The 26,299-nt window shown below is 44.4% G+C and overlaps 1 protein-coding gene across 2 annotated transcripts in view; it reads left to right on the forward strand.

Moving 5' to 3' along the window:
• ADHFE1 (alcohol dehydrogenase iron containing 1) overlaps positions 1-25,711 on the forward strand; it is a 65,910-nt gene extending 40,199 nt beyond the window's left edge. For both annotated transcript variants that reach the window (XM_085879246.1, XM_085879247.1), the window contains 6 exons: positions 3,958-4,110; positions 6,454-6,552; positions 7,183-7,261; positions 17,448-17,544; positions 18,441-18,598; positions 24,684-25,711. In XM_085879246.1, coding sequence (XP_085735372.1) covers positions 3,958-4,110; positions 6,454-6,552; positions 7,183-7,261; positions 17,448-17,544; positions 18,441-18,598; positions 24,684-24,767 — 670 coding nt within the window. In that variant the 3' untranslated portion in view covers positions 24,768-25,711. The remainder of the gene's footprint in view (positions 1-3,957; positions 4,111-6,453; positions 6,553-7,182; positions 7,262-17,447; positions 17,545-18,440; positions 18,599-24,683) is intronic.
• Positions 25,712-26,299: the final 588 nt, after the last annotated feature.

Below are 26,299 nucleotides of genomic sequence, written 5' to 3' on the forward strand. Positions count from 1 at the left end.
TGTGAGAGCCAGGGGCGGCAGGCTACCTGGCCACGTAGCGCGGCTGGACGTCCCCTTCTCTTGGGGGCTGGTGTCACCGTACCAGCCAGGCGCAAAGGGACGACCGTCGGCTCTGGAGCCGGGACGAGGTCGTTATAGGAGAAGTCCAGGTAGGCGGGCAGGCAGCGCTGAAGCTGGAGGAGAGGGAGAGACCAGAACAGACCGACTAAATCTCCTCAGGTCGCCTTCCAGAGAACCTTCAAGTTCCACACCAAAAATCTCCTCAGAACTCTGAAGTCTCCTCCGAAGTCTCGAATCTCCTCAGAACTCTCAAATGTCCTCAGGTTTCTCAAATCTCCTCAGGTCTCTCGTCGGGTCTTGTCTCCTCCCCGCTTGCTCCCCCCATTGGACACGGAGCATCATGCGATTCCCTGTCCATTCCCAATTGGACAGGCGCGCGGTGGGCGGGGCACTCCTATCCCTCTGGGTGGAGTCTCCAGCGGGGGAGTTTCGTGGCTCCGCCCACCGCTTCACCTCGATTGGTCGAGAGCCACCGTGTGGCTCCTCCCAGAGTTCCGCCTTCCTCACACCGGACGCCCTTCTGCGCATGCTCCCTCGCATTCCTCTCACTCTCCAAATCGAGCAGAAAACCCCACGATTGGCCCGGTGGAGGAAGCGAATGCAGGCAAGGGCCATGCGGTGTGGTCGGCGGTAATGTCGGTGGCGCTGGCGGTGGTGTGAATACAAATTAAAAGGAAACCTAACTATTATAATAAATCACAGCGCAGGAACATTTAAATACCCGTTAGACTAGGGGAAAGGGCTATCTATAAAACACGTACTTACCGAGATAACTAATCTATAGGAACCTGAATGGTGTTCTGTGAATTTCCACAACCGCAGCTATATATATATATATATATATATATATATATATATATATATATATATATATATATATATATATATATATATATATATATATATATATATATATATATATATAGTTACGGCTGTGGAAATTCGCAATACACCATAAAGGGTCCTTAGATCAGTTATGATGCTAAGTTCATGTGAAGTTAGTCCACACCTGTTGTTTAGGGGGAATATGTGTGATGCATCCGGGCTGCGACGCTTTGAGTTAGCCATTTTTCTTTCTATATCGTTATTTTGGATCCAACAACCTCAAACCAACCAACGACAATGGCAAAAAAGAAACCTGCGCTCGTGCGCGGGTTTGCGCACCCCTCTGCGGTGCCAAGGCTGACATGGAAAGGGGGCAGGGCAGCTCCCTCCCCATTGATGGAGGCCAGACGTGAGGTGGTTGGAGTGGGGGCACGCCCCCCTTCGAGAGCTTTCTGGAAACGCCTCGAAGGGAGGCGGAGCCCTGCGCGGCAAAGGGTGGAGCCCCGCCTTACAAAAGGGCAAACGGACGCGAGGCTCACGCTCTCTGATCGTGGCTCATGTTGGCTGTAGCTCTCTCCGAAAAAGGCACCAGCTCTCTCTCCAAAAAGGCTCGATCTCTCTCGCTCTCTCTCCAAAAAGACTCGGTCTCTCTCCTTGGGTCTCGCTCTCCAAAGCGCTCCCTTCCTCCTTTCTCGTTCCCGCGCTCATGGCCCAGTGCGGCCTGTTGGTGGAGACGCTGACAGGAGGCGCCGCAGTGCGGCCTGTGGTGGACCTGCGCGTCTGGACGAGGGGTGCCGGCGAGGGTTCGCCGGCCATGTGGGAGGCTACCAGGCGCGACCGCGCTGACGGTAGTAGGAGAGGACTCGACGGTCCATGAGGGAAGTCACTTCTTTTCTTTTCTTTTCGGGCTTTTGTATGTGTGTTTGTGGCGCCAGTCTTGCAAAGTAAATCCTGTATAAGTGACTGTGCTGTAAATAATTCCCTTTTATTCGGTCGTAGTGCTTTCCTTTGTTCCTATTTGCCTGCTTTTGTTCCTATTTGCCTGCTTACGTGTGTGAAATAAAGTACTTGCTTGTTGAACTGTTTCCCGTTTCAATGCGTCCTTTCCTTTGTTTGAATCTCCATCTTGCATCACGTAAGGCATCGATAGTGGGTTTAAAACACCCGGTAACTAATCTGAACCGTCAAGGTCGACGATAACTCCGCTTGGTTATCCCTGCAGCATGGAACGAGACGCTTAAGCGGTTCATGTCCGGAGTTGACCTGTGGCGTGGTACAACCCCTCGGTAGGTTACCCGTGCGAGTACTTAGGTATATTGACTTCTTTCGGCGATTCACCCTATTTCGCACGGGTAGAATGCGGACTGGGTTGTGGTGAGGTTAAACCCCCACCCGTGGCTAGCTCCTTGGCGGTAGTTCCAAGAGGGTCATGACTGAATTGTCCGTTCTGGTGGGCGACGCGTCGCGATTCGAGTTACGTAGCCGATCGCACGCTGGGCGGGCGAAATTCGTAACAATATATATACTGTTTATCTATATCTATATATATATATATGTAGAAAATGTATATATATATATATATATATATATATATATATATATATATATATATATATTTAATGTTGCCTATTTCGTCATTGAATTCAACCACCAATTATTTTTGAGGTCAAATTGTTTTATGGATTATGCAAGTATTACGCTCTGCACGACGTGTTCTTGTTTGTTTGTCTGTTTGTTTGTTTGTGTGCAAGATGTCTCAAAAAAGTTGTGGACGGATTCGGATGAAACTTGGTGGACATGTTGGGTGTTTGACAAGGAAGAATTGATTCAATTTTAGTGAAGATCTGAATCCGGATCCAGATCTGATAATTTTTTCAGTGTTTCTTCACCATTGAGAGATAGTGCTGAACCAATATATAGCACAATATCTCAAAAAGTTGTGGAGAGATTCGGATGAAGCTTGGTGGACATGTTGAGTGTGTGGCATGGACGAATTGATTCGATTTTGGTGAACATCCGAATCCGGATGTGGATACAAGAATGATTGAATTTTTAAAGTGATTCTTCACCATTGAGAGACGGGGCCAAAAACGATATATAGCATGATATTTCAAAAAGGTGTTGATGAGTGATGACAAAACTTGGTGGATGAGTTGGTTAGGTGACAAGAACAAGCCGATTAGATTTTGGTTCAGCTCCAGCCTATCAGCCTGCAGGATACACAACGTGAACTGTTCAGCTTGATGGAGGTATGTGCTCCACTGAGTGCCATTCTAGCTCATTTTGTTTTGCTGTGCTGGCAAGGTATCTAAGAGGTATGTGCACTTACCTCTGACATACAGGGAATCCAGCAAATTATGATTTTTTCCCCCCAAATAAGGTTGCTTTGAATCTGGACCCAGGTATAAACTGTCAACCTGGTGTTTTGCAACCGGGGAGATTTATCAATGTGTGTTCCAGCCCTCGGATGGATGTTAAACTGGGTGTCTCATCTGCCTGCATTGGTTGGTGGATGTTAAAGATCTCACGGTGCCCTTTGCAAAGAGTAGGCGAGCTATCGCCTGCACTCTGAAAAAATTGCAAATTGCTGCCCGAACAGCAGCACAGCTGTTCTGAGCAATGATGCCAATTTGCAAGCACGTGTTACTGCAGCTTGCAAGTCCACATGGACACACAAAAAAAATCTCATTTTTACTGCATATTTTACGAATATATTCTTTCAATTGGGTTATTAAAAACGACATCAGTTTTTGTCGAATCAGTCGAATCAGATGTCGAAAAAACGACATCAGTCAAAAGTTTTGTTTTATCATTATGTTATTTTGACATTCAGCCCAGAAGCACCTTTTCGACAGATAAAATAGCATCTCATTTAAATGTGTATTTTTTCCTTTTGGGGAAGAAGAATATATAAGTATTACAACATTCTTGTTATCATAGTTGTCTAATTTTAAATTTTTTAACAAGTGAGAATTTTGGTTAATGAGAGGCGACTGGAGCAGCGCGCTTGTCGCTGTTTGCAAATTCTTTACGAGAAACCGGCACTAACTCCTTTTTAATTTCGCTCTGCAGCCATTGCTTGGAGTCCTACACAGCTCTTCCATTTGACCAGCGTGAACCCTGCCCAACAAATCCTCTCTACCGACCAGTTTACCAAGGCAGCAACCCCATCAGCGACGTGTGGTCACGCCACACTTTGCATATAGTGGCCAAATATTTGAAGAGGTTTGATTTTGATGGTTAAGGTTGGAAAAAATGTTTCAAGAAAAGGGGATTTACATGTGACATAGCCAAGTTAAGCATGGTACATAAATCCATTGTTTTTAGACACTGTTGCAACTCAAGAAAACAGCTTAGTATCAGTCAAGTAAATGAGAAATGGCAAGATGTTGGGGAAGGGAAAGGGGGGGGGGACGTGGGTGGTTCGGAGGAAGGAGGTTAGATTTTCCCCTAAAATGGGAGTAATTTGTGATTACAGAAAAATAATTTCACAATGCATTTCCAAGGCCAAACTAATGAGCTTTTGTCTTTGTAATATATACTTGGGCTGGCAGGATGGCCTGGAGATACACACACTCGCTTTGAAGTTGTCTCACATGGATTTGAATCCAAACCCAGCTCTTGACTGTCATCCCGGTGTTTCATAGGCAGGGTGATTCATCAATTCGTGTTTCCCCAGATGGATGTTCAATTGGGTGACCTTTCTGCCGCCATTCATAGGTGGGCGTTAAATATCCCACGGTGTTCCTCGCGAAGAGTCAGCGAGCTATTGCTGGCACCCTGAACAACTTCCAAATTATTGCCCCAACTACTGTTGGGAAGGCAATGACAAACCACCTGGTATAGCCCTTACCAAGAAACTGCTACAGAATCAAAATCGCTCTGTAAAGGCCCTGTCACACCTTGACGATTTAGCCAGCATATGCTGACGTATGAAAAATTTGTCTAAAACGCTGGCACATGTCAAATATGTATGGGTAAGTTTTGTATACGTTAAGAGCACGCTGGCATACGTCGTAGTACGCTGGCATACATTGTAGTACGCTGGCATACGTCGTAGTACACCAAGCTGTTAGACAAATTTTCCATGCTTGAAATTTTTCGATGTATGCCAGCGTATGACTCACACGTTCCGCATACGCTGGTCATAAGTTGTCGGCACGTTACGCGATCGTTGACACACGTCGACACACGTTACTTGTAAGTTACTCATGAGTCGAAACACGTCAAGGTAATGGTTAGCGTCAGTGTTCCAGACTCCCTGGTTTTTTTTTTGGTTTTTTTTTCTTCGGTATGACGGTGATGTTGACACTTCGATTTCTAGTGCGGTTATAATCTAATATAATTAATAGGCTGCCGCTCAACGATTTAAATCATAACCGCATGAGAAATCGAAGTGTCAACATCACCGTCATACCGAAGAAAAAAAAACAACCAGGGAGTCTGGAACACTGACGCTAACCATTACATCGACGTGTTTCAACTTATGAGTAACTTACAAGTAGCGTATGTCGACGTGTGTCAACGATTGTGTAACGTGCCTACAACTTATGGCCAGCGTATGCGGAACGTGTGTCATACGCTGGCATACGTCGAAAAATTTTCAACATGCTGAAAATTTGTCAACGTACTCGGCGTTCTACGACGTATGTCAGTGTGCTTCAGCGTGCTCTTAATGTATACAAAACTTACCCGTAACGTATTCGACGTGTGCCAGCGTGCTCTTAACGTTTACAAAACTTACCCGTAACGTATTCGACGTGTGCCAGCATATTCGGCAAATTTTTCATACGTCGGCATACGCTGGCTAAAACGTCAAGGTGTGACAGCGGCTTGACATTTCGATGTCTAGTGCGGTTATGATCTGAATCGTCGAGCCGCAGCCTATTAATAGCCTACGCCACGTGATCGTCGGCAATACGCTGCCGCGCGCTATGCATACGTTCGACTATCGTTGGGCATAGGTTGTGAACGCTGACAACACGCTCAGCATTCGTTGATATAAGTTATCTATATGTTATCGAAACGTTCTGTGTACATTACTAATACGTTATGCATACGTCCAACTCGTTATAAATACGTCCAAAACTGGAAAAAAAACATCAATAGTTCAGCGTACGCCAGCGTTTTACATACATTTTGATACCTTGCCATACGCTGGCTAAAACGCCAAGGTGTGACAGGGCCTTAACAGAGGATGGTGCATTAGAATCAGATAATTAACTGTATATAGATATAAATATCTGAACGATTATATGATGAAAGATGCAAAGTATTGTCATGCTTTGAGCTATGATCGTGCCCTCATTGAACTTCCCAGTTGGGAACAAAATGAAGTTTAAAAACACAAACAAACTCACAAATGAAATGAGTACTTAGTAACTTTCATTGTCAAATGAGTGCCGAGAGCCATAGATAATGGTGTGTGCAGCATTTTTTTGCTTGCTAAATGACTAACATTCTCGAGCTAAAATTACACCGAATGATCACACAGGTAGTTTGAAAAGACTATAAATCCTACTGCAAATACAAATGTGCCCACCGAGTGATGTTTATATCGCTGAACAGAGCGGTTCAGAATCGTGATGATCTTGAAGCTCGATCGCTCATGCACCTTGGTAGCACCTTTGCTGGCATTGGCTTTGGAAATGCTGGAGTCCATCTTTGGTGAGTTAAACGGTGTGTGCGGAACGGTCTGCCCATCACAAAGATATTTTTGAATTGTTGAATACTCGTATTGATGTTTTCATCTTGATATGTTTGTTATAAGTTATTTATTTATTTTGGTTGGACATTGGCACCTTTTCATTGGAAAAGTTGCTAAGAGTAAAATTTAGCTTTTTTCGCAATTTTTAAGAGCATCTCGAGGAAAGGGACAGTGTAGGGTTGGAGATAAAGCGCTGCAGTGTCATAGGAGCTGGGAAGGAAAGGGGCTGTAGCAGGTTGGGGGATGGGGGAGTGGAGGGGAGGGGAGGAGGGGATGTTCTCATCCATTTTGGGAACTGATCAAATTTGTGCATTTGGTTGCGAATGTTGTCTTTTGATAATTAAAAATATGATGCGTCTGTCCTTGGCTTTGAGGATGGCTGTTTTACCCCCATGCCTGCAATATGATATTTAGTAATAGTCAAAACAAGAACTCGATGTTTGTGGTTAACAAAATGATACCACTTGTCCAAATTTCACTTATAGACTTGATACATATGTTTCACTCTTGTTTGTTTCTTCCTTTTGCCAAAAATCTTTTCTTCAATGTAATTTCTGGCAATGTACAGATGTGGCTTTTCCTTTTTGTAGCCATGGAATGTCATATCCCATATCGGGCATGGCAAAGACATACAAGGCAAAAGGATACAATATTGATCACAACCTTGTGGTAAGTGTATTTACTTTTCTGGGTATCATATTTTAACTCAGCTGTGATTAGTGGGCACTAATACTTAATGTGCCTAAAGTGTCACTCCTAATGCTGACGGAACGTCTTGAGGGACTATGCTGGCAAGGCTTACGCTGGGTCATGGGTGGCTTGCCATTGCCTTCCCAACATCATTCAAGGCAGGGATTTTTGAAATTGTTCAGGGTGCCAACGATAGACCGAAAATCGCAAAATGCTGGTCACCTGACAGTAAGAGAAGGCACCTTGTCCCCCTTTCTCCTGAAACTCCTCACTTCATGCAGTGGTGCATCCATGTATTCTCATCCACCTGTTTTCCCTTCCTCACACTTTGTCTGTTCACCACTTTTCTCCTCTGTTGTTTATGTTCGACACTTGTGAAAAAAGAAAAATTGAAGTCCATTACATGTCTACAGTACAATATTTTTTTTTTTAGCACATTGCAATAAATTGCAGTGAATACAATATGTTCTTCTTCAAAATCCCTTTATTTGGGATGAGGCTGACTGGTACTGAGCTGTTGCTTTGCTCTGCCCACAACACTACTCCACTGCCCTCCATCACCACCTATCTCTCTCCACTCTATCCACCTCCACCTTTCTGATATCCTGATCATCTGTATTCATCCAATCTTCTCATCTCAACTGCAGTTTTATCTCCTTTTCCTCTTGCCTCTCTTTCAACACATCAACACTTCAAAAATCTATCTTCCTCAATTTGCAACAGGTACCCAGGCCATTTCAGCCGGCTTTTTACAAATCCTCCCGTCAAGCTCATCTGCACACCGATCTCCTCCCTCAGTCCATTCATCCTCCTTTTATGCACCCTCTTCACTCCCACAATCCTCCTGAACCAGTTGTTCTTGTGGACCTTTAGCCTCTGTTGTTGCTGTTCTGTTAGTGCAACCATCTTTAGTGCATATAGGTATGCAGGCAATTGCACACAAACTCAGGACTTTTCCTTTCAACTTCCTCGATATCTACCTGTCCGCCATCAAACCGTCCACTTTCTGCTATGCATTCGCATCCACCTGTATCCTCCTCATTACCTCTGCCACCGAACTACACTCACTGGTCACTGTTCCACTGAGTTGTATAAATATATTTCCCGGCCTTAACTCCTTTCCTTCTAACCCAATGTTCAATTTCTCTCTCTGCTGTCTGACCCACCTTACATCTGCCTTCTCCAGATTCATATTTGCTTCTCAAATTCCTCCTTGCACTCCTGCAGTGCTTCTGGTAACTCCTGCAGCTACTATCACCAGATCATCTGTATACAGTTAGTCCGGGAGCCAACCGATCAAAATTAAAAAAAAATTGCCCGGTCTGCTATAAAATTTTTGTGTTGATTTTCATAAAGAGACACCCTTTGAGTATATGAAAACCAATGTTGGCAATGGTGAAACTCTTGCGCAACAACACAGTCAACACTTATGCGAGCCCCCTCTGATAACAAAATGTTGGCAAAAGCGAAGATGTAGGATGGGGGTAGGGGTAATTCATATTGTCCTAAAATCATAACCACTAAACCTATATACACAAATGACCCCTCATATTAAAGAGGAGTTCATTTCCTATATCACAATTGGTGATTTAACCTACCTACAATTGACAAGGTTATATGTCAAACAACAAAAGATTTATGCAACTCAGAAATGCTTGACTATCAATGGGGTCAGGAACAAGAACATACTTTTACATGCCATGGTTTTAAGGAAGATAAAATTAGAAATGGATTAACACAATATTGTGACATGAAACATCCTCTTCAGAGGAAGAGTCACTCTCTGAAACAACTCCACCACATGAACCTCTCTGACGAAGGCATATGCATGTCACTCAGCAAGGCACAGCAGCCTTGCATGAACATCGTTTCAGACATTTGGATAATTTGCACATGCAAGACACCGTTTTGTCTATGTTTGGCTTGGCTGGCTTAGACATGAGAATTGGGACCAGTTTTCCATTGATAAGGGTTCTGCCAAATGTTGTGGCTGGGGGAAGTGCTCGGTCACTGAGATGTGCACGCCTATACAGAAGCAATTGATACAATGCTCTTAAAACAAGGAAGTAAAACGCATCTTCTGTTGCTGGCAGTGACCTAAGGTCTAATTTTGAAGAGACAAACATATGCTGCCTGAGGGTATCCAAACAGCTGAACCCTTTTTGGCCATACAGAGCAGTCCAGTATACTCTGGCCTCATCAATGACACATTATGTTGCTGCCATTTCACTATCTCTTCCAAAATCAACAAGGTGGGGAAGGTTTCATCAGTCCCAGAGAAACCTGTGCCGCTCTTCTTTTCACAGGAACACAGGCATCATCCCAACTGACTGGAAGAGGGGCCTTGTTGTCCCTCTCTGGAAAGGGAAGGGTGATCGCCAAGACTGCAACAACTACCGAGGGGTGACGCTGCTCTCGGTGCCGGGCAAGGTCTTTGCTCGGATAATTCTTGATAGGGTTCGCCACCATCTGCTTGAGCACCAGCGTCCAGAGCAGTCAGGCTTTACACCAAAGAGGTCAACGATTGACCGTATCCTTGCCCTTCGTGTCCTCACCGAACGCAGACGAGAGTTTTCGGCAGGGGCTGCTTGCAGCCTATGTTGATCTCTGTAAAGCGTCTCGATTCAGTGAATTGGGATGTCCTCTGGAGGATTCTTGGTCTTCGTGGGGTGCCACCAAAACTGATCGATCTGATGTCTGAACTCTACTCTGGTACTGAGAGTGCTGTGAAGTGTGGTGGTACCATCTCTGACTTATTTCCAGTTGTTACTGGAGTTCGTCAGGGATGTGTACTTGCCCCCACACTTTTCAGCACTTGTATGGACTGGATTTTAGGGAGGATGTCGGAGAGATCAAGCTGCGGTGCATCGTTTGGCAATGTCAAGATCTCGGACCTTGTTTTTGCAGATGATGCAGTCATATTTGCGGAGACTTTTAGACATCCTCTTGGGGGCCCTCGAGGTGCTGAATGAGGAGTCGGAGCCGTTGGGATTACGGATTTCTTGGGTCAAAACTAAGATCCAGGCTTTCGGTGACATCTTGGATGCTGCTGTCCTGTCTGTGTCTGTTTGTGGTGAGGATGTTGAGGTCGTGGATAGATTCACTTACCTTGGCAGTGATATTCATGTCTCCGCAGGTTGTGAGCCGGAGGTCAATAGACGCCTGGGTCGGGCCTGGGGAGTCATGGATTCACTGGATCATGGGGTGTGGCGCTGCCGGTACCTGTGCGGGAGGACGAAAGTCCGAGTCTTCAGGTCCTTGGTACTTCCAGTCTTGCTCTATGGGTGCGAGACTTGGACTTTGACCAAGGATCTGAGACAGAGACTTAATTCCTTTGGTACCAGGTCTCTTCGAAGAACTTGGCTATCGCTGGTCGGATTTTGTGTCCAACGAGCGGTTGCTGAGAGAGACTCGGATGAGATTTGTTACCTGCATAGTCCGTGAGCGCTGCAGTTGCGGCTGTATGGACATGTGGCTCGTTTTCTCCTGACGCTGATCCTGCTCACCAGATTCTCTCAGCGAGGGAGTCTCATGAGTGGAGGAGGCCAGTGGGCCGACCACGTGCCTCATGGTTGCAGCAGGTTGACCATCATCTCAAGGAGATGGGGATGGGCCTGGCATCTGCCTGGGGGATGGCCAGATGGAGGCCCCTGGAGTACCGGCGGAAAGTGGACGCAGCGACGCGCTGTTCTGGCACATGCTCCCATACCTGACCTGACCTCTTCTTTTCCCCTTCTGAATGGGTAGCTCACTGTGTCACATCCACACAACACATATGTGCACAGAAGTGTAGTGCGACATCAAGAGGATTTTCTGGTACTTCTTGCTCAACACTTCTACCAGCTCATGAATAGGTAGGTATTGATTCTGCCGTTGTATCCAGAGTTCTTGCAATGTGTTCAAGCAGCAGAAGTGATATATACACAGCATAATTATGTCTGTATCTGTTGCATGCACAACAGCTCGATGGTGATCAAGATATTCCACACAATATGCAAGATGAGCAATAATCCTTGTGTCTGCCTCTTCATGTTCTTCACAAGGTAAGTCCAGAACTGAACTTGATGCTGATGTGATGGAAAGAGTGTGACCTTTGTTTTCCATCATACCACCAAGAATGATGGTCACTCCATCCGGAATAGCTTCAGGACTCTCACAAAGGGAAGTGCCAATGAAGTTCTGAAGATTTCCTTTATTTCTTGGATTCTTTCATGAGTAAATTCCAGTCCGGAATTTCTAGACTCTTGGATGGTGAGAATTGTCTTGCCTGGTCTGTCTGGTTTCTCCTCTGCTGCTCATCACCCTTCAAAGTATGGGTATCATCAAAATCATACTGATCACCAATGATGTTGACACAGTTGCACATTTCAGGTTTCAACTGCAGGAGCTTGCGAAGATACAGCTGGGGAAGTTCACCAAATGTTTTCACACCCATTTTTTGGTGTTTATTTACAAATGCCATTGTGTCTACCAGATAAACTGTGTATAGGTCACTCTGTGGTAATGATGGCAGCTGTAAAAACAACATCCTGCTCAGCTTCAGCAATTAGCACTGCCACGAAATCAGACTTGTTGCCTTTGCGCATTACAACCCCTGTGCTAAGCGTGGATCAACCTCAAACAGGGATGATGGGTAGTCTGTCCACTCATGGGAAAATGCAATCTGTCTTGTGACTGGGTCGGCATCTCGATAGAAACACAGCACACGTGTAGCTGCAGTCTCATCTTGATAGATCCTGATTAAACTCTGTTTCCTTGATGGGTTTGATTTCTTCTGTGAGGAGAAAGTTACCAGCTTCAGTGGTTCAATCTTAATAGAGACCACCTCTTCTGCTTTCATAATGGCTTCCATGCCCTTAGCTTGAGCATGGACCAAGTCTTTGAAGCATCCTTCTCACCAGTTGCTCTATTGAGCAGATCCACTTGGTTGTTACACTGGAATGGGTTTATCATCTGCTGGCATATCACTTTCTTTGATCTCCTCAACATGCATATGTTCTTCTGTTGCCTGCTTATGTGTTTCTCCATGATGAGTAGATTCCTGTTGGCCTAGATTAGCCATAGACTTTATGTTCTCTGATACAGCTGTGAGAAATGGTGCTGTCTTCACATATTTATCTCGAGCAGCTGGTGCCTGAGATATGCCTTTGAACAGAGATGTCTTCCCTTCATTGTTGTATGTCTGCTCCAGGGCCATGTCACTCCAAACACCATTGAATTTTCCTTTGGAAGAGTGAACTGTGAAGTACCCAACCTGGATCCAGCAAACCTTAACCGAACTGTGTTCAATAGAGTAAGAGGATTTTGGGGGTAGGGGTAACTTTGGTTGACAAAAATGTTAATTTTCTCTTTAAAAATTGATAGAACTCACTCAAATTTGCTGTTTTAATTAGCCATGGATACCATGTTCATATAACATTAAGAGAAATTAGTATTCTAATGCAGCATCTGCCTATGATAAGAAAAGTTCTAAAGGCCATCTTCAAAAAACGTTATTTTTAAGGCATTTTTCACAAAATTATGTACTTTTACGAGGTTTACTTCCACAAAGGCAATTTTTTTTGTCATTTTACAATGCACTGATTGAATTCTTACATTTAGTTCACATTTATTTTTCATGAATGTGATTTTTTAATTTTTTTAGAAATTTTATTGACAATTGCTGTTTTATCAAATTTTTCAAATCTTCCTCAAACAAAAACGTCCGCCAAAATTTTTCGCAAGAGCTTATGAATTGCCAACATTGGTTTTCATGAACTGCAAACATATATCTAAACATCCTGGGGGTGTAAAATTTTATAGCAGAGGCTGTAAGGTCCAACCCTAAAACAGCCTCGTACACAGGTTGGCTCCCGGACTAAGTAGTTTCTTGAGAATGTCTTTCATGCTGGCTTTTCTGCTCACCAGTTCCATCACTATGATGAACATTACTTGACCATGCACTTCCCTACCTCAAACCCAGGTTAATGTGGAACTCTTCTGACATTCCAGGTCGAACCAAAATTCTTTCTTTCGTTTCTTCATACAGTCCTTGCACAATCCTAACTTCGGCTTCCAGCAATCCCCAGCATCTCAGCATCGCTATTGTTCTCTGTTCTCTCTCTCTCTCTCTCTCTCTCTCTCTCTCTCTCTCTCTCTCTCTCTCTCTCTCTCTCTCTCTCTCTCTCTCTCCCTCTCTCTCTCCCTCTCTCTCTCTCTCTCTCTCTCTCTCTCTCTCTCTCTCTCTTGGGACCATCTTGTAAGTCTTTTCAAGGTTCACAAATCCGAGTACAATTTTCCCCGTGCATCTCCAACCTCTTTTCGACCAACTTTCTCAACATAAACATTCCATCAGTAATCCCTATTCCCTTTCTGAACCCCTATTATTCTTTGCTTATTTTCTGCTCCACATTTTTCTGTATAATCGCATTGCATCCAGAAATGTGATGTGCAAGATCCAGGGAAGTACCAAGGCGTCTCCCTTCCTTTTCCATATTGGTGCAGTGAGACTACACTGCCACTCCTCCAGAATCTTACCCTCTCTCGTATATATATTCAACAGCTTCTTTATCCAACTACTCCAATCAATTCCACCTCGATTAGTATCTCCGCACGTGCCTCATCAATGCCTGGCAATCTCCCCTTATTCATCCTCTTTTAAAGCTGTCTGCACCTCTGCCTCCACAATCTCGAAAACTTCCACTTTCCCTTCTGCATAGTTCAGTGACTCCAGCTCTTGCTTCCTTGCCGATTGAGCAACTCCTTGAACCTTCAGTACTGCCTTCCCTTACCTACAGTACTGCCCCACTCTGTCACCAACTTCTCATCAGGTCAGGTATGGGAGCATGTGCCAGAACAGCGCGTCGCTGCGTCCACTTTCCGTCGGTACTCCAGGGGCCTCCGTCTGGCCATCCCCCAGGCAGATGCCAGGCCCATCCCCATCTCCTTGAGATGGTGGTCAACCTGCTGCAACCATGAGGCACGTGGTCGGCCCACTGGCCTCCTCCATTCATGAGACTCCCTCGCTGAGAGAATCTGGTGAACAGGATCAGCATCAGGAAAACGAGCCACATGTCCATACAGCCGCAACTGACGCTCACGGACTATGCAGGTGACAAATCTCATCCGAGTCTCTCTCAGCAACCGCTCGTTGGACACAAAATCCGACCAGCGATAGCCAAGGATTCTCCGAAGACACCTGGTACCAAAGGAATTAAGTCTCCTTCTCAGATCCTTGGTCAGAGTCCAAGTCTCGCACCCATAGAGCAAGAATGGAAGTACCAAGGACCTGAAGACTCGGATTTTCGTCCTCCCGCACAGGTACCGGCAGCGCCACACCCCATGATCCAGTGAATCCATGACTCCCCAAGCCCGACCCAGACATCTATTGACCTCTGACTCGCAGCCAGCAGAGACATGAATATCACTGACAAGGTAAGTGAATCTCTCCACGACCTCAACATCCTCACCACAAACAGACACAGACAGGACAGCAGCATCCAAGATGTCACCGAAAGCCTGGATCTTAGTTTTGACCCAAGAAACCCGTAATCCCAGCGGCTCCGACTCCTCATTCAGCACCTCGAGGGCCCCCAAAAGGATGTCTAAAGTCTCCGCAAAGATGACTGCATCGTCTGCAAAATCAAGGTCCGAGATCTTGACATTGCCAAACGATGCACCGCAACTTGATCTCTCCGACATTCTCCCTAAAATCCAATCCATACAAGTGCTGAAAAGTGTGGGGGCAAGTACACATCCCTGACGAACTCCAGTAACAACTGGAAATAAATCAGAGGTGGTACCACCACACTTCACAGCACTCTCAGAACCAGAGTAGAGTTCAGACATCAGATCGATCAGTTTTGGTGGCACCCCACGAAGACCAAGAATCCTCCAGAGGACATCCCGATTCACTGAATCGAACGCTTTACAGAGATAAACATAGGCTGCAAGCAGCCCCTGCCGAAACTCTCGTCTGCGTTCGGTGAGGACACGAAGGGCAAGGATACGGTCAATCGTTGACCTCTTTGGTGTAAAGCCTGACTGCTCTGGACGCGGGTGCTCAAGCAGATGGTGGTGAACCCTATCAAGAATTATCCGAGCAAAGACCTTGCCCGGCACTGAGAGCAGCGTCACCCCTCGGTAGTTGTTGCAGTCTTGGCGATCATCCTTCCCTTTCCAGAGAGGGACAACAAGGCCCCTCTTCCAGTCAGTTGGGATGATGCCTGTGTTCCAGGCAGAGCACAAAACTGCATGCAACGACACGAGTGCAGCATTTCCACCAGCCTTGAGAAGTTCGGCATGGATGCCACAAATCCCTGGAGCTTTGCCCCGTTTCAACTGGTTCACCGCAGCCCGTGTTTCCACAAGCGAAGGTGGACCACAGTTGATTCGTGGGTCAGCAACAGGGATTGTAACACCCCTGACGTCCAACTCGACAGCTGGGGGATCAGCCTGGTACAACCGCTCAAAGTAACGGGCCCAGCGGGCCTTCACTTCAGACTCCTCTGTCAAGAGCCTACCACTCTCTGCTCGAACTGCAGTGCTCCGAGGGATGGGCTTGGATGAACGTAATGCGCGAATTCCCCTATAAGCGGGACGAGAATCACCTGTCCACAGGTGATGCTCTACCCCCTCACAGAATCCTCGCACATAGGCCTCCTTGTCCACCCTCAGTGCACGTACAGTTTTACGCCTCAGCTCCCTGAACAGCTCAGCTCTGCCATTCAGCCTGGCCCTGCGACTCTGGTCAATGGTATCCAGTGTCCCTTGAGAGACAAAATTCTTCTTTGCCCTGCGGTGAGTTCCAAGACATCCACCGGCAACATCAAGGACGGTGGTCTTAAAGGCGCTCCACAACTCTTCAGGACCCCCCAAAGCACCCAGACCCCCCAAGTGTCCACTCAGCCTGTTCGCAAACTCCTCAGCTACTCTCTCATCCCTGAGCTTGGCAACATCCAGCGTAGGCTGGGATGGTACCATTCTCCAGGATTTAAGGTGCAGCTTTAGAGTTGCTACAGCAAGCCTGTGGTCAGTATTGAGGAACTGAGCACTCCGGTAGACCCTGCAGTTCTGGATCATCCTCCAACGACCGTCAATGAGGACATGGTCAATCTCCTTTGCCACACCGCCAGCGTTGGAATACCAAGTCCAGCGATGAGCTTGTGGGCGCTGAAACCATGAACCAGCCACCCTAAGTCCATGACTTCTTGCAAAGTCAAGGAACTTAGTGCTATTCTGGTTCATAGTTCCTGACCCATGGGGACCAACACACACCTCATAACCATCCCTGTCAGTTCCAGTCGATGCATTGAAATCCCCCAAGACTAGAAGTGTATCTCGTCTGGGGCACTGATCAACCACAGACTCGAGCGTGGCGTAGAATGCATCCTTCACGGTGAGATCACTCGCCTCAGTCGGAGCATAAACAGAGACCAGGGAAATGACACCTAAGGAGTGACGAATCCTTAATCTCATAATACGCTCGTTGACCGGTGTTCCCTCAATTATCATTGGGGTCAGCTTATTGGACACAGCTACAGCAACTCCTTGGGTATGGTAACCATCAAAGCGACCAGACCAATAGTAGGTGTAACCACCCACCATTATCTCTCCGCAATCCGGTCTCCGAACCTCAGAGAGAGCTGCAATCCCGATGTCCAAACGCTTGAGCTCAGATGATAACAGAGACAGGTGATCTTCTCATTCTCATCTCCATCCTTAATCAGCAACCCCCCCCTTCATATCCTTATCCCTGTCTCGAGCTGTTTTATAGATCATCTTCCCACCTTCCTCATCTCACCTGCTGTTCACTTCCGTTTCCATGTCATTCCTTGCCTTATCCACATCTCTCTTTGTTGCTTTCTTCTTCTGTCTGTAAAAGTGCATCAACACTGAATCCGGTCATCCTCCTTGTCTGGAAATAAATGTCCAAAATCATTTGGTGCTTGTTGTGATACTGCAGATGGAATCGTATTAAATGCAGATGGTACGCTTGTTGGACAGCTTTATGAGATTTATAACAAAGCGTCTCGATTGAAAACTCACAGAAAATTGAGTGCGAGCCTGGCTTGAAATCAAATCTTTCATACCTGGGATTTATAAACTAATGAGGGTATTCCAAAGTCCTTTTTGGCTCGTAATCGACTGTTTCACCTTTTGATGAGTGCATTTGTGTGTTTTACAGCCCCATGGCCTGTCAGTCGTTGTGACATCTCCAGCAGTTTTTACATTCACTGCCTCCATGTGTCCTGAGCGGCATCTGGAGGCAGCAGAGATTCTTGGTACTTTTTTGGCTTGAAATTTGATATTGCCATGTCTACTCTCTCCCATTATCACCGTGTTGACTCACACATCACCAACTTACCACATGTGGTTTTTCTAAAGTGAGGTCATAACAAAGGTACACAGATATAGCAAGCCGGCTGAGTTGATAGTGAGATCACCTCTAATTTGTTTCCAGTAATTCCTCGCTTAATGGCGTTTCACACAACGGAATTTTGCTATAACACGGTTTTTTTTCTATTCGGGAACACTTTTCAACAACAAGGAAGATTTCCGTTATAATGTGGTTTTTGAGCGGCAGTCAATGACCTTTCTTGTACTGTGTAGCTATCTACGCAGAACGCTACAACTGGCATCTCAGTCCTTTGTCCCACCATCTTGTTGTGACACGTCCTCGACCATTGTAACTTTTATTCGGGATTTAAGAGTGGTAAGCAACCAAATAGTGATAATAGTGCTTCTTTGTGCAATACAAAAAAGGAAATCGATTCCATTGGATGTTAAATTAGAAGTATTCGAGTGATATGAAATATTCTCTCTATCTCTAACAGCTCCCTCACATGTAAGCATCACTTTTTACATTATTTCAGATGGGAAAATTGTTTTCGTACAACGCAATTTCGCTTAACACAGTACTTTTCAGGAATGCATCGACCGCATTAAGTGAGGAATTACTGTACTCATTTTATTATGTAAAAAAATAAGAAACAGCACAACTTCAAATGTGCTTACATGTACGAGTATATGTTGCATTGTAAATTGTTTCAGTGTTCACGCCCTTTAATTGAACTGTTTTGGCAAAATGGCACAGTTGGGTGTTATTTGGCATGGCAAGGAAAGGTGTATTATCACTTATCAGTCACTTCCTGGTGGTTTCTTTTTTTGACGTCCGCAGGTGCCGATATCCGACAGGCCTGCAGAGCAGATGCGGGACGCATACTGGCAGACGTTCTCCGGCAAATGTTGTTCGATCTGGGTGTAGACGATGGGCTCAGTGCACTGGGGTACTCATGTGATGACATTCCTGAGTTGGTTCGTGGAACTCTGCCTCAGGTGCTATTACTGTGGAGGAGGGGGTGGGACATGGAGTCATTATGTGCACCAACATAACAGCTGTTTGTTTGTTTTTTTTCAAGTCTTCATACGTATTATTTACTTTTTACCCTTGCCTGACCATTCTTGAACTTTTTCTCTTTAACCTAAGAAAATACAGTCTCTCATTTGAAATACTGTATAGTCTCATAAAGACGAACAGTATTTGAGAGGTAGTTATTCACTCTGGAAGCCAGGTGCATGGGTATTGCATTTGCGTGTTCGTTTGTCTGTTTGTCAGCAGAATAATTGGACAATGAGGGTAGCTAGAATCGTCAGATTTATCACTGAACTTGATATTGTGAAAATGTCAGACAATGTCAACTTTGAGCTCACAAGGAAAAATATGAAAAATTCGTACAAGACTATTTACTCACACTGCGGCAATGTGACAGTATAGTTAGTTCCTTTGGCTCTGTATTGTAATAAGAGAAAACGCCGTGAGTCTGCACCTCCATTGAGTCCATCTAGTTGAATAATATGATGGGCAAAAAAAACCCCTCTTTATTTCATTTACTTCTAGTATTATGATTATTATTATTATTATTATTTGGCTGGCATGATGGCTTTGAGGTATACACACTTGCATCGAAGCTGTCTCGCCTGGGTTCAAATCTTGACCCAACTACAAACTGTCATCCTGGTATTTCACAGGCAGGGCAATTCATTTGTGTGTGCCATCCGTCGGATGTACGTTAAATTGGGCGTTTTGTCTGTCCAGCATTAGTTGGTGGATGTTAAAGATCCCATGGTGTCCTTTGTGAAGAGTAGGGGAGCAATCACCAGCACCATGAACAAATTCAAAATTCCTGCTCAAACCACTTGGTCGAGCAACAGGCCTGGCCAGACGGTTCGGGAAACACTTTGGCCAAAACTTCCCCCCAGCCAACCCCACAAGAACGTGGGAATAATTGTGGCCGTCAAGGAAGAAGAAAAATAAGATTACTAATATTATTATTATTATTATCAAAATACATCTGGAAGGCGCCATCTTCACTAGAATTTGGTCTAAAAGTACATTTAGTTTGAATTTAGCATTTTCCCCACGATACGACTCTTAGATGACTAATTTTCAGCACACAATGTTCAAAATGGGAAAACAAAAATCCAGTATAAAATATATTTTCACACATCATGTGCTTGATACAAAAGGATTTCTTCTTTCTCACAAATTACTTTCACGTGTCAATGGTTGCACGTGAATTATATAAGAATTGATGTCACATTTTATTGTGTGCTGGTAATTAATTGATACCAGTACTCTGAGAGATGCTTGTTTGTCTGTCTGTCTATGTTGCAATTTTTATCAGAGATGGACGAACAGATCTTCGTCAAACTTTCAGAGGTTCATTAGTGAGTGACAGGCAAAAGAAAAAGTTTTTTTTTTAATCGCTCAATAGTGCCGAAGCCTTTATAGTTACGTGACAGGTAATATTAAATTACACCTGACTCCATTTCTTCGTGGGTGTAGGGAAGTTTTCCCCACAAAAAAATATAAAAAATAGAGTTTATTTCTTCAAAATGCCAATGAGATTAGAACAGTATCAGGCAATGCTGGGTAACCCTGCTTGTTTGCTATAAATTGTAAATACAGCAACATCCATTCAACTGACCAACAAGGTTTTGAACTCTTTCACCCTAACCTTCCCAAAAACAAAAACTTTCCTTTATCAGTGAACTATGCTTGTAATTATCCCATGCATGTGAAGCGAAAAGCAGGGTTAAGCAATTGGTTCACTACTGTCTGTCTGTCGAGAAACGTCAGTGTCTACAAACTTCAGGTACAGCTTAATTTCAATTGAATGTTATATTTTGAACACAAATCGGAACTTCAATCAGAAAACAAGCCCGTAGGTTAGCAGTATGTTGGTTCTGAATTCCTCCCGAACGTGCATGCACAGAGGAGTGAATTAATTGTTTTCATCTTTTTGCCTGTGTGGCAGTCAAACAAAATTAAAAATCATTCCAAACAGGAAACTTCCTGCTTTTTTTTTTTAAAGGATGTCCTAAAGGACACAAACAATGGGAACAATGAACTAATGTAACATATTAAAAGACTTTTTTGTGTCCAGCAATTTGTGCCTTGCCATCAAAACTAAATGGGAGCCTTCGTTCGCCGTGGGTTGGCAGTTTCATTATAACAGGATGAACCCGCGGAAGGGTCAATGGTGCTATTACCGTATACTGCTTTGGTGGGCGTTCCGGACTATTTCTAGCCATGGTCTTCAGGCACCGCGATGCGGCACACACACTTTAAGGGTGAGCAAGAGGCCAACTCGGCATCTTGTTTCAGTCATTCTGCAGCATCCGTCATATGTTGTGTTCACGTTGTGGGCTTCCAGACCTGGGCTCATGGGCTGTGGCAGACAAGAAAGTGGGTCTGATGGAGCACGTGTCACACTCACTATAATCCCATGCAATGCAGGAGGACTTTACCACCACCTCTGACTATTTTAAGTACTGTGGCGATGGGGAAAGGATGGTGGGGACAGGCTGAAGTGCTATCTAACTTCTGCAGTGGAAAGAATGAAGAAAGAAAAGGAAATCAAAACAAAAAAGTTACATGTTTGTTGCGTGTAGTGTTTTCACGCTCCAAGACAACGTAACCAACCAACCTAGAACCTTTTGACAACTCCAAGACAATGTAACTAACCCTAAAGGAAATATAGCCATCGTTCTGGTATTCGCTCAGAATGACATCGATTTTGCAGTGCTTAGGAAGACAAGATTTGCCAATGAGTTACAACTCACCGAAAAAGGCGCTGTATACACATTCTACTGGACTGGTAAACCTGAGGATGCTGCTCGACAAGCTGGTGTTGGTTTCGCCCTCAAAACTAAGCTCATTCCACACCTAGGATACCTCTTGAAAGGCTACAATGAGTGGTTAATGTCGATGCAGCTCAAACTTATGGAGGACAGACACACCACTGTTATTAGCGTGTATGCGCCAACCATGTCCTATTCCGATGAAGAGAATGAAGCCTTTTATGAACACCAATCACATTGTATCATCTGCACTTGCCAACAACAAAATTGTGTTTCTGGCTGATTTCAATGCCCGAGTGGGCTGCAGCGCATGGGACCAAGTTATCGGCAATCATGGTGTCAGTAAAGAAAACAGCAACAGTACCCTCTTGTTACGTTTTTGTGCCACAAACAAGCTCACCATCACAAACACGCTATTCCAACAGGCAAACCGGCTGAAAACATTGTGAATGCATCCAAGGTCAAAGCACTGGCACCAAATAGATTACATCATTGTGCGTCAACGTGATCGACACATCAATCTGACCAGAGTTGTTCAGCAATCCACTGCATGATCTGATCATTGCTAAAACAGCTCTCCACATTGTGACTAAAGCTAGCAGTAAATCTCAAGGAGGAGTTGGGCAAATCTGACAATACAGATTTTAACTCGTGCACAGCTGAATGGAATGCACTTTGCGAAGCTACCCAGAAGGCTGTGCTTAATGCAATCAGCCGCATAGAACGGAAACATTGCATCTGATTGGATAAAAATGATCTACTTCTTCTTCCCATACTGGACAACTTGCACCAGAAGCATGTCACTTATACATGTGACAAATATCATCTGTCGAAGAAGAACGAATACGCAAGGGCCAGGAGCGCAGCACAGAAGAAATGTCGCCAACTGAAAGAGGACTGGTGGATCAACAGAGCCCATGTGTTCAAGAAGCTGCTGATCGCAGAGAGGCACAACGCTTCTTCAAAGACCTGAAAGCCATGTATGGTTCCAGTTGTAACGGGATCACGCCGGTACGAACTTCTGACGGGCGTTCTCTTCTTGTGGAATCAACTTTGATCCTGCAAACGTGGGCAGGACACTTCAGCACGGCTTGGAACCAGCCATCCAACATCGACGACGCAACAATGGAAGACATCCACTCGATACCTGAGATGTAACACCTCGCAGTACTACCAACGCTCGATTAAATCCACAGAGTGATGAAACAAGTAAAGGCAGGCAAAGGCGTCTAGTACTGATAGTATTCCACTGGAAGTATACAGCATGGCGGCCCCCATCTGCTTTTGCAACTACATTAACTTTTCACCCGAATCTGGTCCGAGGAATCCATCCCACAGGATTTCAAAGATGCCACAATCCTCCAACTGTACAAAAGCAAAGGTGATTGGTCCAACTGCAACAACCACCGAGGAATCGCACTGTTGTCCACAGCTGGGAAAAAATTTTTCTCGTGTTATCATCAATCGGCCATCCAGTCTTACAGAGGAAATTCACCTGGAAAGCCAATGTGGCTTTGGAACTAACTGTGGAATAGCTTCTTCTTCTTTTTTTTTGCATTGCGACAAATACGAGAGAAATGTTGCAAACAACACAAGAACATGTCTATCATTCTTGTTGATCTGAAGAAAGCATTTGACTTAGTCAGCCACCTTGGCCTGTGGAAATTATAGCAACGCATCGGTTGCCAAGAAAAGCTATTTAACATCATTCAATTGTTTCATGACGGTATGAAGGCGAGAGTCGTAGGCAATGGTGGTGAATCTGAGTCTTTCGACATCATAAATGGCACTAAGGAAGGCTGCATCCTAGTGCCAACTTGCTTCAGCATTGTGATTGCCAGAATTATCATTGACGCACTGGAGGACTCAGGTTTCAAGGGAGTCAACATCCACTTCCGTACCTATGGCAGTGTTTTTAACCTCGGTCGTCTTAAAGCCAAGAGCAAAGTCCGACTGATGCCCATCAAAGAGCTGTTGTTTGCTGACTATTGTGTTCTTATCACCCACGTCCCACATGAAGGAGGATGCGCAACCCCTGACAGATGCCTTCGTATGATCTGCCGACCGATATAGCTTGACTGCCATCATCAAGAAGACTGAAGTATTGTTCCAGCTGAAACGAGATTCATTATACGTGGTACCCTGGGTCACAATCAATGACCAGCCATTGAAAGCTGCAGGGAAGTTATGCTACTTGGTTAACAACGATGGTACCATTGATGCCAAAATTACATTACGCATCAATAAGGCAAGTGCCGTATTTAGCCGGCTCATCCCACAGCAATAGTCCACCACGACATGTCACTCGCTGCAAAGATCAGTATCTATTGTTCAGTTGTTATGTCCACGTTGCTATATGGCTGCGTGACCTGGACACTCAACTGTCACAATGTGCACAACTTGGATAGCTTCCACATGAGGTGCCTGCAGAGAATTTGGAACATTCACTGGCAAGACAAGAGTCCCGAACACAGAATTTCTGTCCCGATGCGGTTCGGACTACCTGATCCAAACTTAACTGTGCTGAGCAGGGCACCTAGTGAGTATGGAGGACTATCTTCTGCCCAAAGCATTGTTCTACTGTGAGCTTGCAGAAGGCAAAATATCAATTGGCGCCCCCCCCCCCCAAAAAAGAAACAAAGACTCGCTCAAAGCTAACCTCAAATTGTGCTCTATCAGCACGACCGGATGGAAGAAAATTGCCCTTGATTGTGGGAAATGGCACAGTTACTGCACCAACTGCATGAAGGAGTTTGAGCAGACACCCATCAAGACGTGGAGGAGAAGAGGACACGAAGGAAGGAAAGATAACGGCAACATGGTGGTGGAGAACCCTATCATCCGTTGAATACGACGGCTCAACTCACAACAAAAACCCATCAACAGCGGTAAGCTGCCGAGGTTTTTTTCTACAACCTTTAAAATCTTTAATTCCAATTGAATTTTATGCTTGAAACACTGTAAAATACAAATTGCCTTTTTGACACGTTCAAAACCCTTCCGTGTAGCAGTACTTGGACGAAATACTACGGCATTTTACATCGTCACGACCAATCTAATTTTCCACTCCTTGACCCCGCCCATGTCCTTGTTTTTCAAGACGGTGTGGGGTGAAGTGTTCCATGAACCCGAGTTTTGAACTGCAGTATGCCTACCTCTATATCTCTATGGCATTGCACTTCCTGTTTCCCTGTCCCATGGTTATATACTGCAATGTTTGAACAACTTGTGAGCTGAAGTACAGAATATAAAAACACACTTTTTTGTTTTTTTGCAGGAAAGGGTGACAAAACTGTCTCCAAGAGCACAGACTGAAGAAGATCTTTCTTTATTATTTGAAGAATCGATGAAGCTATATTGATTTGATAAGTAATTTATAAAGAAAGCCTTTTTGAGCTGCAAATGTGAAACGTTCACAAATTCAATACGTTGGATGTTTATCAAGTAAAGTATGATGTTTAGTTTTTAATGTGAATTTTATAAACAGTTTTGTTCCAGATATACATTGTAAATGTCTTTCTCTTGTGGGGGGGAGCATTGAATTAATTAAAATAGGTTTGAGGAAGCCACTAAGAAAGCAAAGTCAATGGCACAAGGGGAGAGAAAATGTTTGCACATAGTTTCCCCTCCCCTGCATCTTACAAGATTTTTTCCATTCCCTGACACTAATGGTGCTCACCATTTATGTTGCAAATAACTCATAGCACCATAAGATCAGATCATGAACCATGCTCTGTAAAGAGCATAGGTGCTGTCAAAACAGTTTCCATGGCTAGGGTTGCTATCCTGGACGGGTCACCACTCTGATACAGGAAGTAGCACGATACAGTCTACATATGTATATATATATATATATATATATATATATATATATATATATATATATATATATATATATATATATATATATATATATATATATATATGAAGACCACAAGGGGAAAACCAGAGATGTCAGGATAAGTCAATTTTGAAGAAACTGAAAAACGAAGTTTCAAGACTTTGGTGGACTGTTTAATAACTGTCATATAGATTTCTTTTCCAGTAAAAGGAAGAGTGATCATTGGCCGATCAAACTAAGCATGTAGCATTTGCCAAGCTTCTGTGTTATTTAATTTAAGAGCAAAGAACGAATCAATGTTGCAAACTGACATCACTAGTTATTCCCTTGTTTAATAATTGCCTTGCAATTTTAACCCAGGATGTGTAGCAAGTTCATGCTTGTTGGTTATTAGTATACATAACATGACTTTGGTGATCACAGATTATTTTTTTCAACATTAAACGGTCATTGCTTTTTTGTTTGATTGGTGTTCAACGGCATACTGAAGGGTATTTCGCTTATATGACGACGGATTCTCCATTTCTTACTCCGTACTACTTAATATGATGGAAAACCGGGAGGAAACCAAGGATAAACCACCCCCGCGATAGCCGAAATCACCTCATGTGACTCCCTCATATACCTAAGCAGGTTGATTGGGCGGTGGGTACATCGAATGAGGATGGGTACTCAGACGTGCTAACCATTAAGCCACGGCGTGGGTCCCATAAATGTCACAATAAAGGTTCGACCAGGCTTGAACCACGATATGCACCAACTACGGAGCCCATGATATAACCAAATAGGCCATTGTCGTGCTCAGAGTTTATGCTGTGAAAGTTTAACAACCTTTCATTTTTTAGTTTCTCAACTCTGAATATTATGGTGGAACAGTTAACATGAATGAAAGGGGGATAACCAGGAGTAAAGTACTGACAACTCTGGGTTTCTACTTGTTCAGCTTTGACAACACTTGTGTTTTTTTATTGCACGGCGAAACTTTATACCATAGAAATAATGTGACACCCCTGGTTATTTGTTAAAGTAATATTGTGAGAGGAAACCTTATG

This window comes from Eptatretus burgeri, chromosome 4 (genome assembly GCF_056783735.1).
Source record: "Eptatretus burgeri isolate ZD-2024b chromosome 4, Ebu_testis_v1, whole genome shotgun sequence".
In the NCBI taxonomy this organism is placed as follows: Eukaryota; Metazoa; Chordata; class Myxini; order Myxiniformes; family Myxinidae; genus Eptatretus; species Eptatretus burgeri.